Below are 13,903 nucleotides of genomic sequence, written 5' to 3'. Positions count from 1 at the left end.
CAATTTAAATAACGTGGTGTCCTTCTACCATGATGTAACTTTGCAGCTAAATTAAAGAATAAAGTATTACTCAATACAAATAAAAAAATCCTCACGACTAATTAAAGAACTGGCCTATCACCGATTGAGATTATACAATTTAGTGTCAACTGATCGTTGAATATAAAATATGGTCATTGTACTGGCAACATTTACTGTAGATAACATCTTACTCATAAATATTACAAAATACATGAATAAAAAAAAGACTTAATGTGTGAGACAATATGGAAACAGGCAGCACTGCTGAATGTTGACAGGTGTCAGTGCTCAAGGCCCAGAAAAACCTAGAGCAAAATCTAAAACCAGTTATTCAAGGTCAAATTTGAGTTTTAATAACACCACAGTTTGACTCTGATACAGATATATTTGTGGTTTATCAACCTGTAGCATTTTTCTCAGAGTGAAATCATCATGTATAATAACGACTTAGCATTTAAGCAATGGCCAGAGTCCCGTGGCTTTGGCACGACTAATACACAACCACAACCAAAGTTAATTATGATAATGATGTTATATTATACAACTTTGATTTTAACAAAAATGTACATGTTACAAACTGAATGACTTCTTTATTTGAAATTAATCCTTCACCAAGCAGCAGAAATTAGATTTTCTCTTTAAAACTATACATTCCGATAGGGTAGGCATCAGTCATTTTGTGAAAAATGTTTCATGAATGAATGATAATCTAAACAGTAGTTTATCTGCCGTTTCAAACAATAAGTTACAGCTTGATCAGATGCAACTCTGGCAGGTCCCTGTTGAAATGTTTGTGTACTGTGGCTTTAAAGACTGCATTAAATGGAGATGTTTCTGTACAAAGCATTGAAAGGGGATTTCCTGTAGTGTCACTTCTTGTCCTTCATCCTTCTTGACATGACATGACTTTGGTCTGAACCGGGAAAAAAAAAATTTTTTTCTTTCCAAGTCTTCAAGAAATAAAGGGATGAGTGCAGCATGTTAATGGGTTTCAGTTACTGTGAAATCAACCTTTTACTGGTTCTGTTCAGCAAGCTCTCGGGCCTCTTTCACAAGGTCCATCAGAGTGGAAAACATGGAGATGTCACTTGGCCTAAGACCCATCTTCTGGATCTGCGACAAACAACAATAAAAAGCAACGTAAGAGAGAATAACCAACACTGACACTGAAATTTGTAACACAACCTAGTAGCAGTTTGTGACTTCAGCAATATGTGTCTACAGTATACACTCCCTGCGCACTTTATTAGGAACGCCATACTAATACTGGGTAGGGCCTCCCTTGGCTTTTAACACAGCCTCGGGTTTTCATGGCCTGAATTCCACAAGACGCTGGAAATCTTCCTTTGAGATTCTAGTACATGTTGACATGATAACATCACTTCATTTCTGCAGATTTGTCAGCTGCACATTCATGCTGCAAATCTCCAGTTCTACCGCATTATAAAGGTGTACTACTGGGTTCAGATGTGGTGACTGGGGGGGCCACTGAAGTTGCTTTGTGACATGGTGCATTATCATGATGGAAGTAGCCATTGGAAGATGAGTAAATTGTGGCCATAAAGGGATGCACATGGTCAGCAACAATAATCAGTTTGGCTGTGGCATTCAAAGCATGATTGACTGGTATTAAGGAGGGGGCAAAGTGTGCCAAGAAAACATTCCCCACATCATTATACCACCACCACCAGCCTGGACAAGGCAGGTTGGGTCCATGGATTCATGCTATTGACGCAAATTTCTGATCCTACCATCTGCTGCCTCAGCAGATTTCGGTTCTGGGCTGACAGTAGTGGAACCTGACGTGGTCTTCTGCTGTTGTAACACATCTATTTCAAGGTTTGACATGTTGTGCATTCTGAGAAGCTTTTCTGCTCACCACAGTTGTAAAGAGTGGTTATCTGAGTTGCTGTAGCCTTTCTGTCAGCTCCAACCAGTCTGTCCATTCTCCTCTGTCCTTTTCTTATCAACATGGTGTGTCCATCCGCAGAGCTGCTGCTCACTGGATGTTTTTTGTTTTTCATACCATTCTGACTAACCTCTAGAGACTGTTGTGCGTGAAAATCCCAGAAGATCAGCAGTTTCAGGAATAATCAAACCAGTCCATAGGGCAACAACAATCATGCCACAGTCAAAATCACTGAGTGTAACTAAAGCTCCTGACCTGTATCTGCATGATTTTATGCATTGCACTGCTATCACTTGATTGGCTGACTGGATAATTGCATGAATAGGCAGCTGTACAGGTGTTCCTAATAAAGGGCTACGTGGGTGTATATATGTTCTTGCCTGAGGAAAGTGCATTGTTTTTTCATGTTCAAGTATGTGTCTCCTCACATGTCTGCCTGTGTTTGTGTACTTGTCAAACACCACTGACCTGTTCCCCCAGATATTCCACATCCAGTGCCAGCTGGAGACGGATCTTGCTGTCATCTGTTGGTCCACCATTTGCTCCTGCCATGGTAGTTGTGGTTGCACCCTTTCTGGCCTGCTTCAGTCGCTTCAGACTCTCCTCCATCTTTCTCACTGAGCTCAGCACCTCTGAGATGGTCTCATAGTACCTGAACACAAACCGTGGAAATGTCAAGAAAGATGGAAAACGTGAGTGAAAGAAAGTTTGTGGGTGGCAGCTGCAAAGAAATCCTGATCAAATTAAAGAAATACAACTGTATTGTCCTCTGTGGAATGAGAACATGCAATATTTTTTGTGATTTTACTCAGGTATGTCTACTAAAATTTCTGTTTCTATGTGTTAATTTGATAGGACATTTTTACAATGAAGCTTACTCAGATTTTTTTCGTTTACACTAAATGAATGAACTCATTCTGTAAAAATGTGTTTAAAATTACCTCTGTGTGCAGTCAGAAAGTGCAACTCGCAGCCATTCTTGTGCTGTAGAGGGGGTGACCAGCCCTGTTGAGTCTGTCAGCAATTGATGTAACGGACGTAACGCGTTGTCCATGTAAGCTGACGCACGTACCGGCAGATCCTACACAGGGAGGAAGTCAAATATTGTGGGTTTTCACAAACTTGTTGGTATAAAATTCAATATTTTAAGGACGTGTGTTGGTTGAAAACTACATTTGAAGTTCCATGTTTTGTTCATGTTGAGGATAAGGAGAGGCTGCTGAAATCCTGTCACAACAGCTATTGTCTTACATTATCTTTCTTAAACTATTAAAAGGAAAACTGTGCTCCATTTTCTTAATATAGAGCTATGCAGTTGTCAGTCTTATTGAAACTGCTTCTGCAAAATATTAAAAAAATAAAAAAAAAAAAAAAAACAACACCAGCTGAGAGTTTTTGTTTACCTCTCATGGTTATCCTCTCACTTTGCTACAGTGATGTAAAGTGTACTACAAGGTGTGTCAGTACACAGTAACATCACTATGGCCCTGTTTGGCATTAACATGCGTCTCGGGTGATCCAATCACGAGTGGACAGCTCTAAGTTCGTCAGTTACTTTGCGAATGAGTACGTACATCTGTTTACGACAGTTGAGTAGGCTGTCCTTCAGTGTGGCCCGGGACATATTTGCATACACACTCTTAAAAGAATGTGGCTATGTGTGGCCCAGACCACCTCCATCTCAAACGCGTCCTTAATGAATCTTGGGTGCATTCACACCTGTACTTAGAGCTGTCCACTTGTGATCGGATAATCCAAGACGCGTGTTAATGCCAGGTATGAACAGGGCCTATTGTGTGTGTGGTTATGACACATTTGAAAGCTTCCAATCAGAGAGAGCAGCAAAATATAGTTTTAAAATTTGCTATGATGTTAGTTTATTAGTTAGTAGTACGTTTTTGCATTTTTTATTAATTAGTAATATTTCCTAGATTTGTCAACAGATTAGGTGCACATTGTGTTGATCTTGTGTTGATATAGAATCAGGCTCAGTATCAGCAGTATCTACTCATAATTTACTATGAGGACTTGGGACACATTGGGGGGAAATTAAATTTGATTTAGACATCCTTGTTAAATAGTTAGCGTTACTGTTATCCCAATATCAAATCTGCAATATCAACAACAGCGAGGAGTTTTCCAACATTGCTAGAGAAAATGTTTATTCATAAGGAAACACAACATCATAGATGCAGCTGTAGTTCACAGTTCAGTAGCACTGCAGTGAGAAAGTGATGCCAGTGGCCACTGAGGTGATGACAGGCTAACCATGGAGTGAGCAAGTGAGTGGATGATTGCGGTAAAGATGTTTGATAGAAAATTCTTGGCAAAAATTCGACTTACTTGAAATAAGCCCAGTCAGAGGACCTTGAATGTTGTGTCAAAATGCCATTTCCAAGGTCAATTATTACACTCAGTGATTGCGTTACTTTCTGGAACTCTGATGAGCTTCACATACAAGAAATCTCTTAAAAGTGTGCTCAGCCTTATATTGAAACATCAATTAGTTCATTAATAGGCTCAATTTTATAGCCAGTAGTAATAAAATACTCCATTGGCATTTGCCTGAATGCCATTCATGTATTAACATGCATCATGTTAATACATCATCTCTCTAGGTTTCATAAAAATCTGACCAGTCAGAGCATTTCAAATGTGAAATTCTGACCTTTAATTATAGTATTTCCATCAGAAAAAAAAAAAAAAAATGCCACAACACAGTTCCAACTGCATTAGCCCTCTACGTTTTGTCTAAATCAGACAAACAGAGCTCATTTTCTGTTTAGTCATTTGCTGCAAGGGAAGTTATGTGACTGGAGAATATTATATGATGAAATATATGAGAAACATGTAGGTGCGCATGTTTGCAGCTTCACTGACCTTATTAGTCCTGCGGTAGAGTCGTGGAACCTCAGAGGCACTCTTCAGGAACCGGCAGCAGCGTTCAGTCAGATGCTGGGTCATTTTGGCGTTCAGAGTGGGAACGCTACTTGACAGGCAAGCCTTGGAGTCTGCTAGAGCATCTGGCACAGAGGAGAGCAGTAGTAAATACAATGAAGTATACACTCAGTCTGAGCTACCCTTCTGCTAATGTAATATTTTGTGCCATGACTTTGTCAATTAAGATGTCAAGCTCAAAAGCCTGTTGGGGTTATTGAATGTTTACTTGTTTTTTTTTTTAAATGTCAGCTGAAAATGGCTTTTATGATTGCATGACCCTGTGTCCCCTTAGCACGCACTGCATCAAATTAAGACCACAACAGATATTGTGCTGACAGATAATCCCAAAAGAAATTCAGAAAAATCAAAAAGATTCTACGTTCTCCTTCACGTTTTCCTCCTCATTTACTGACAAATCATTACTTAATAAGATCCAGCAAACACTGCAAAGGAAGTGAAAAGCTAAAATGATTTCTATAGAAACTGTATGGGCAGCTTACCATCCACAATAGCAAAGTTTTTGAATCCGATAGCTTCTAAACGCTGTCTGACCATCTCTGACAACTCCGGGATCTAAGAAAAAGATGAGCCAAATCACAGTTTGGAAACAATCAAGTGGAAAATGGAGAACTAAAATATTGAATAAACCAATGTAGAATTCTCTTAGGGGGGCACTTTGTCACTGATGTAAAATTTAAGTCTAAAAAAGTCAACTGGAACTACACCTAAATATATGTGTTTAGTTTGTGTGTGTGCACCTGCTCCTGCAGCTTTTGGATGTCAGCGGCAATGTAGACCAGCTGTTTGGTGGACAGAGAGGCAGGAGTCCCACTCTCGCTGCCACCATCATCCATTGAAGTTCGGCTGGAGGTAGAGGAGGCTGAGCTGGGCAGAGGCCTGGTTGGCTCTTTGGTCACCTCAGAGGGTGGAACCTTAGTCAACGTCTGTGCAGACACCAATACAGATGAGGACCAAGAGCAAGTAACAGCAACATGACTTATCATTTGCATACTGTTTTGTTGGAACTACCGCTTGTAAAAATAGTCTTTAAGTTGATATTTAAAATGACCTCATCAAGAAACTTGGCGTATCGTGAATAGAGCTGCAGCGTGAGCTTCCAGAAGCGATGGGCCAGAGGGGACAGGTAGACCTTGTCTGACCAGCACCTCACTAAACAGGACCACAACACCTCAGATACCTGCAGGTGGTATGCACTGCCAGCTGCACATGAAGGGACACAAACACACAGTCACTGCGAGTAAAGTACCAGGTCCACACTGGTGTTTGTGATAAAAAATACGTTCCTACCTGGTGCTGCCTCTAGTCCGTCAGTTATGGCGTTCTCCAGGCTTCCTGCTATCTCCTTGTACCTGAAAAACAAGGAGAGAGACACAGAGAGGGGTAGGAAAAAACAATCCATGTGTTATCAGCTTATTTCTTGCATCATCTCTGACATGCACATGTTCATGACGTGAAACAACACTGCGTGTATTGGAAATTATGGACTTTCCAGAAAAGCTGAACTGTGCAGATTTGTATTGTGAAATCAGGGCACCCTAATCTTTGAATTGACGTGCAATGATGAATCTATGCATTGTGTACTTTACAGTGTGTGCTTGTCTGTGGGGGCGGGAGGAGGTTGACAAACAGTAAACAACTCCTCTACTTTTTCACCCAGATCAATGGCCATTCAGTCAAGGTCCAGTGTCATGTTTACGGGCTATGTTTGGTAATTCGTTGACACACATCCTCAGTTTACATTTTGCTTCCTGTCATCATTCTGCATGAAATTCACATTGATAAACCATTTTCCAGATTCCTATAAAAATGATCCTGATTCAACTTTTGATCGTCTGACAACTTGTCTTTTTCTCCTAAGATATGCTGACTGACTGCAATTTTATTCAAAGCTTGTCTCTTGAGTCCTTAAATCAAGACCAGTCAATTCTTCAAAATACATGCTGCGCAGAAATTACACCTTCACCAACGTCTGACCCTATTCATTTAAGATGAAAGGTCTAAATTTAAAGGATTAAAACAAACCAATTCTCCACTGCATTTGAGTAAAAATGATGTAATCTACGATTTTGTAAATTTATGAGTTTCATTCTAAACCAAAATATTCATTAGCCTGAGGGAATATTTTGACATTTGTGGGTTTTCCTGCCAAGAGATGAGAAGACCGATACCACTCTCTTATCTAAATGTCTACAGCTAGGCGATGGTTAGTTTCTTTTATCATATAGACTGGAAACAGAGGAAAACAGTTAGTCTGGCTCTGCCTAAAGATAATAAAATCTGCCTACCATCCCCTCTCATGCTCAATAATTAACATGCTGTATTTTGTTTGTTTAATCTATAAAAGAACTGAGGTTTAAAAATGGTTCATTGTAGTTTTACAGGGAGTTACGTGTGGGACTTTTTCTTAGCTTGGTGCATTGGCTTCCTGGAGTCTCGACTGGTTGTCTGGCAACTTCACAGTGACAACAAGACTTCCGTGGAAGTTGCTGCACATGGCCAAGAAATGGTCCCACACACAAACCCCGTACGACTACAAACTGTTATTTAATGCATCAGCCCGTTCGACAGAGCCAGGCTAGCTGTTTCCCCGTTTTCATTCTTCATGCTAAGCTAAGCTAATCCTCCCCTGGCTCCACCTTTATACTGAACAGACAGACATGAGAGTGGTACTGATCTTCTAATCTAACTTAAATAACAAAAGTGAATAAGCGTATTTCCAAAAATGTCGAAATATTCCTTTAAGTGAAGGTAATATGCACCGTAGTTGAAAGTAGACAGGCAGGTTCCATTTGTTGTGGAAGCTGGTGTATGAAGGATGGACTCTCAGTCTCTTCACACTGGCTTGCGAGCTGCACTGACGCTCAAACCTCCGCACAAACTCCATACTCACACTGAAGCGCTAGAAAAGAGGACAGTCGACAGTAAACACACACACGCGCGCGAAACTACACAATTTAACACTGAATTATGTGACCATATACAAAACTCAAAACTATTTCAAAGCGATGCATACACACACCAACTGTGTCACTGTGGCTGTACCTCATAAAATATGTCAGGGTTTCCAGGGTTGAAGAGGTAGGCCAATCTTTCCTCTATCCCTTTGATTATCTCCGGCCACACAGAGTTCACCAGGAAATCGTAACCTGGCACTATGTCAGCTTTGTCACTGAGGAAAGAGAGAACATAGGACACTTTCTACACTGGGCACTACTCCAGCCACTGATTAATTTTAGGTGTACAATCTGAGAGTGGTAGTTGTTATTCCTGAAAAAAATCTTTAAAGGCCAATAGACTTTATGAAGGAGACACTCTTTATGAAAGAGTCCAAATATGTACAAAAAAAACAAACAAAATAAATAAATATCAAAGTGTGTGAAGACGATCACACAGCTTGGTCGCTATTCTGTATGCTCAACTGCTCTACAGATGAACAGACAATTTGTTTTTCTAGTAGAGGCAATAGGCTTTCAAAACACAACAAAGAACTACTTGATCTGCAATCATGCTTTGAAAGAATTTGCCTCCATTAATACCTGGATATGGCTCCTCCAGTCACCTCTCTTAGCAGTCTACAGTGATGAGGAACAAACTCCAGCAGTCTAGAGTACATCAACTGGAGACCATTCGGACTGGACTTCACCACCTCTTCTACTATTACCTAAAAGAAAAACAGGAGAGAGATGAGATTTTTTTCTGCTGATCCATATAAATCTTACTAAAGCAAGATATGCAGGAATTTGCTGACATAGTACAATCTCTTACTATATTAATTATGAACTAAAGACGCTGCCTCCCTGATTATGTAGTTTTTTTTAGCCCATATAAAGCTAATTACAAATTATACACCGACTTAATATATCACATTAAAAAAAATCTTTGGAAAAGATATCAATTTATGTCCTCGAAAAAGCAGAAATGCCCTAGGATCTATAGTATATGAAAACAGGTCTGGAACATTTACCTGGTCCATGTATGGTTTGACCAGCACCTGTCCTACCAGGGCCTCAGCATCTCTGGTCTTGTCTATGGTGGCATATGTCCTCAGGCAGTGACGCACCATGTCCAAGTTGGACGTCTGCAGACCCTCAATCAGCAGGCCCTCTAGAGACTGCTGCAGCATGGAGGTGATCCCTGCAATACGCTGGCAGAGGATGAAACTTCGTCACATACGCATACACACGCATCCGTGTGCTAGGATCAGACGTTTTGGCGACAATTTCTGTACAGTCATTGCACTGATGTTTTTTCTGTAACAAAAGTCCCCTTAACACTACCCAGAAGGATCACACAGAAGCTCATTCATTATCTTTGTAAAATAATTACAGGACTGATGGGTTGACAGAAGAGCAGCCAGACAGAAAAACTATTTGACTATTGTGGCTATTGATTTATCAGCCATCTGACTGATTGACTCATTAACACTTACAGGTCTGACTTTGTCCAGCAGGGGCATGCCTTTGCTCTGTACCGCATGGAACTGCAGCTGGTTGAATTCTGTAGCGATCCTCTCCAGGATCTGACCTGCTAACAAAGGACTGTACATAGACAGACAGACAAACAGACATGAAGTCAGACACAAATTCTTAGCACTACATCCCTGCAGTGATCAAGCTCAAACACTTTGAACCTCTGGTGTTCTCAGGTACTTTTTCTGAGAGTTTTTGGAATATGTACTGACAACAATTTCTATTTTTGTTCAAAAAATGGAAAGCATTGCTCAAAAATACAAAAAAAAAAAAAATATATATATATATATATATTTTTTTTTTTTTTTACACTGTAGCTCCAAAAAAGGAGATGGATATACAAATTTATAACCATTACCTTTGTAGCTAATTTAATTTCCCCTTTAATGAACATCCTACTTGTCATACCTGTTTGGGTTGGATACTAAAATGCAAATATTGAATCTGCATTACTTGGTAAATAACCCGCCCACATTCAATGACAGGTTATCCAACAAAAGCCAGTGGGTTTGTTAACATGTCTGTTTCCCACCTGCTGATTTCCAGAGAGCTGGATTCCTTAGAGTTCTGTGAGTGTAGGATCTTCTCAATCTTCTCAACTGAGCGCACAACCTGGATTAGCCTCAGTACACACACCTGATGGATGGTGATAATTAAGGGAAGATGATAATTAATTAAAATCATCACACAAATCAGACAACTGTTTACTATCGAAAAACTAATATTGCTGTGAAATAATTCAAAAACAGGTTTATCATTGTCTGTATGACACCAAATATAGCTTGTTGAAACAACTTTAAGTTCACAATTTGCCATGGACATGCCGTACTAGACTGTCACAGAGCATTTTAAGGTGATCATAAAATATATTTAATGATGAATAGAAAACATGACCAAATGAAGAAGTAAGACACTAGGACGAGGAGCCAAACCTTTTTTTTCTGCAGATCCTCCTGTGTGGACAGCTGGTTGTCTATAGCCTGAATCACTTCACTCACACAGAACCGCAGGCTCTGCAACAGACAACAGCCGGCAACATGCAAAAAGCCTCTGTGGCAGGAATAAATCAAGGCTTAAAGTATACTTAATCAGAACACATACCATAACTTCTTCTCGTAACTGTCCCAACGGCACAGAAAGCTGATTGAGGGCTTTGTCCATCCCCACCTGAGACAAACAAGCAGAGGTCTGAGATTAGTAATGGTCTACCCTGACGCTATTAAACCAACTTTTAAAAATGAAAACTGTGTTGTGCATTCCCATTAGTTATTTCATGAGCATATTAAGAGTCCAACAGTACTGAATTTTCAAGGCTCATGCTGTTATTGATACTTGAGAATAATAAAATTCCTTAATAAATGACCAATATTCTTCTTTATTTCTCTTCTTTTGACTCTTGTAACATAAACAAATATTTAGTGATAGATATGCCTTTCTAAAGATATTTTGGAATTGAACAATAAACTTTGTTATCAAATTTGACAGAAACAGTTAACATATGAGATAGCTTTCTGAAGTTTGAACATTAACATCTATGGACATTTAAATCATTTCAAATAACAATAAATAAAAACACAAAAAAGTGATACAACTAATATCTACTGGCACAGCTATATTTGTGGTAAATCGAGATCTACTGATAATGATGGTTTATAGTTCGGGCTCTACAGCATAAAACAAGGGCTGCAACCTACAATAACTTTCATTATCGATTTGTCTGCCAATTATTTTTTCAATTAAACGTTGTGTCTATAAAATGCCCGAAAATATTGAATTATGTCTGTTATAATTTCCCACAAAGAAACATCATAAAATTTGGGTCCAGCGGTCCAAATTCCAAAGATCTAGCGTCAAATCCTCATTCTTGAGAGAAAATATTTGACATTTTTGCTTTGAAAATTACTAAAATGTTTATTCGGTTAGCAAAATAGTCGCTGATTAATTTTCTGTTGATTGACTAATTGATTATTGAATTAGTCAATAATCTTGAAGTTCTACATTTAACAAAATATTTTAGCTTAGATTCATGGAGCAAGTTCACAATTAAGGTCAAACTTGCCTTTTAGAGACTGTGAGACAATCTATCTCAGTGGACCTGGACACTGGATTTCTGACTCCCTGTCTCCCGTTAACTGCAGGATTATGGTTGTACTCTTGAAAAATTACAGCCACAGTGGCCAATACTTGGCAACACAAACGACAACTTACCAGGTTGGTGGAGAGGTTAACAAAGTCTGCATAGTCCTTGTTGATGAGCTCCACCATGGCTGTTTTCAGCAGCTTATAGTAGAGCTCCAGGTCCTCTCTCATCTCCTCCAGCTGGACCTGCTTCCGACACTCCGCCACAAACTGGTCAACGTCGAAGTCATCCTGCAGACAGACAGCCAGCCAACAGACCACATGGATTCAGACACATTAACTGTAGCCAGCCACGCATACAATAACACTCAGTATCAATAACACAAGGGCACACGAGTAAAGTAACAGTAAATGGAGACAGGAAATTTATATAGCTACAGACTGACGGACCAAAAAGACAAACTCAGGCACATTATAAAGCCTGAACACATTTTACTCATTACTCATTACTAACGTCGTTTGCTATTAAGGATTAGCTATAGTTAATACACAGTAAAATTAATGTTTGACATGATATTAACAAAAATAGCTATGTATGTCATTGAAAATTAAACGCTTATTACCTGAACGAAGTATCTCTATTCAATAAAAAAACAAGAAATGGTTTCATAGACTGGAGCATCCAGTACGAACAGCTATTAACAGTTTAACTTAGCTTACCGCTAGCTAGTTTGACAACATCAGCTACGGTTAGCGCGTTACCAAACTTAACGTTAACGGATTCTTACCTTCATAAAAACATCCTTGTCGAAGCACAGAGAATCCGGGCCCTTTGGAAGGTTCATTTTGGATTATAAAACACAACTACAGCACACACAGAGAAAAGATGACAAACCCCCAGTTAGCTTCTGACCAAACTTCCGCAAACATGGCAAGAGCACCAACAAAGAAGAGTCAGAATTAGTGCTGCGCCCCCTAGAGGCCGGTGCTACACCGTGCTCTATGTATGTACAGGGCGCTGCTGCACGGACGTGACTTTTAATAAGTGGTTGTTGTTGTTTTTTTTTTTTTTTACCGTTATCCAGTTGTTAAAACAGGTGAAAGAAAGGTAAAGTCTTACAAGACGACATTTAGATGCTGTAGATTTTTTGTTTAATTCCCAGACTCAGTAGGGTCTAACTTTCTGATGGCCCTCACACTGTTGTTCTTCTTTTGATCACTGATGTCGTTTTTTTTTTTTTTTTTTTTTAATTCCTTAATGAAGGTGAGAAATACCCAGATGTTGCCTTGCAGACTTCAGATGTTGACTTTGTGATGAGGTTGCAGGTAAGGTTTCCGTCTGATAACTCTTCAATATAGACCAATTTTAATTTTAATTTATTTATTTATTTATTTTTTGTACATCAATGTTGCAGAGTGGAACGGTGCAACACCACTCCAGTGTCAGCTATACCTTCCTCATTTTGGGGGTTTCCTTTGCCTTTCTGCCCAGCAGATTTGCAAATTTTATATGAAAGTTTTCTGTCTTCCTGATCCTGTCTCGACTTCCACACTTCCCCTTAACTGCCATCATTTCTTACTGACATTTCAGCCAGTGGACATTTCAAGCTGGAAGCGGTTTGGTATCTTTTTATAGCCTCCCTGCTTTGCGGGCATCAGTTAGCTTCGTTTGCAGATCCTGAGTCAGTTACCACAAGGTTTGAAGAGTCAGAGAATTTATCATCTGTGGAAATGTCACCAGCCCGCCAATCCCTAATGACAGTTCTTGACCTGCCTTACAAGTCCTAACAAACTGAAAAGGAGAATAGTGCCCAAGCTTTTGCACATGCCACAGTTGATGTTTTTCTTTTCTTTTTTTTTAAGGTCAGGACACAAAAAGTAACAGGGTATTAACATTAGAAGAAAAGCCCATTTTTAATGTCTACCTGCTGCCGTGGCTTTATTTACTCCTTTCACTTCACAAATCAACACAACGTGTGATTTGTACAGGGGGTCATCACTTCACTTTCTCATTTTACCTCACTGTTATATTTGGCAGAAGTTCGAAACTAATCTTACTGGCATTATACTCAGTAGCTTAAAGTTCCCTTTATGTTTGCCTCTTATGTTTGACTTGGCAACACTGTTGATATACTTTGTCATTTTGACTGGACATTATATTTAATGGCCAACTCAGCAGCTAATGCTTCTTGCATTATATCATGTTACCTTAACGTTAATTATTATTATTATTATTTATTTATTTATTTTTACCTCACTACTGAGTTTTTTTCTAAAAGGGACTTCTCGCCCATGCTGAGACTGTACCCGGAAAATGTTGTTGACAAGATGGACCCAAAAAATCCGGGCCACGACAACTGAGCAAACTTATCTGCTGAGGAAGATCTATATCTATAAATAGGATCTAAATTCACTAAACGAAGCTTGCGAGATTGTTTTGTTAAAAATCCTATATTATTTCCAT

The 13,903-nt window shown here is 39.3% G+C and overlaps 1 protein-coding gene across 1 annotated transcript; it reads right to left on the bottom strand.

Moving 5' to 3' along the window:
- Positions 1-351: 351 nt before the first annotated feature.
- cog2 (component of oligomeric golgi complex 2) lies at positions 352-12,402 on the bottom strand. The gene is made up of 18 exons (XM_040138595.1): positions 12,228-12,402; positions 11,569-11,730; positions 10,462-10,527; positions 10,293-10,373; positions 9,893-9,996; positions 9,321-9,429; positions 8,856-9,035; positions 8,428-8,552; positions 7,934-8,060; positions 7,651-7,790; positions 6,179-6,240; positions 5,940-6,091; positions 5,629-5,814; positions 5,371-5,443; positions 4,811-4,953; positions 2,872-3,011; positions 2,399-2,582; positions 352-1,134 (listed from the first exon to the last, which is right to left on the bottom strand). Exons 1-18 carry the CDS (start codon positions 12,282-12,284, stop codon positions 1,036-1,038), a joined length of 2,190 nt encoding a protein of 729 aa, XP_039994529.1. The 5' UTR covers positions 12,285-12,402; the 3' UTR covers positions 352-1,035.
- Positions 12,403-13,903: the final 1,501 nt, after the last annotated feature.

This window comes from Xiphias gladius, chromosome 11 (genome assembly GCF_016859285.1).
Source record: "Xiphias gladius isolate SHS-SW01 ecotype Sanya breed wild chromosome 11, ASM1685928v1, whole genome shotgun sequence".
Taxonomy (NCBI): Eukaryota; Metazoa; Chordata; class Actinopteri; order Istiophoriformes; family Xiphiidae; genus Xiphias; species Xiphias gladius.
The sequence above is the reverse complement of the archived record's forward strand: the minus strand, read 5'-3'. Positions and strand labels throughout refer to the sequence as shown.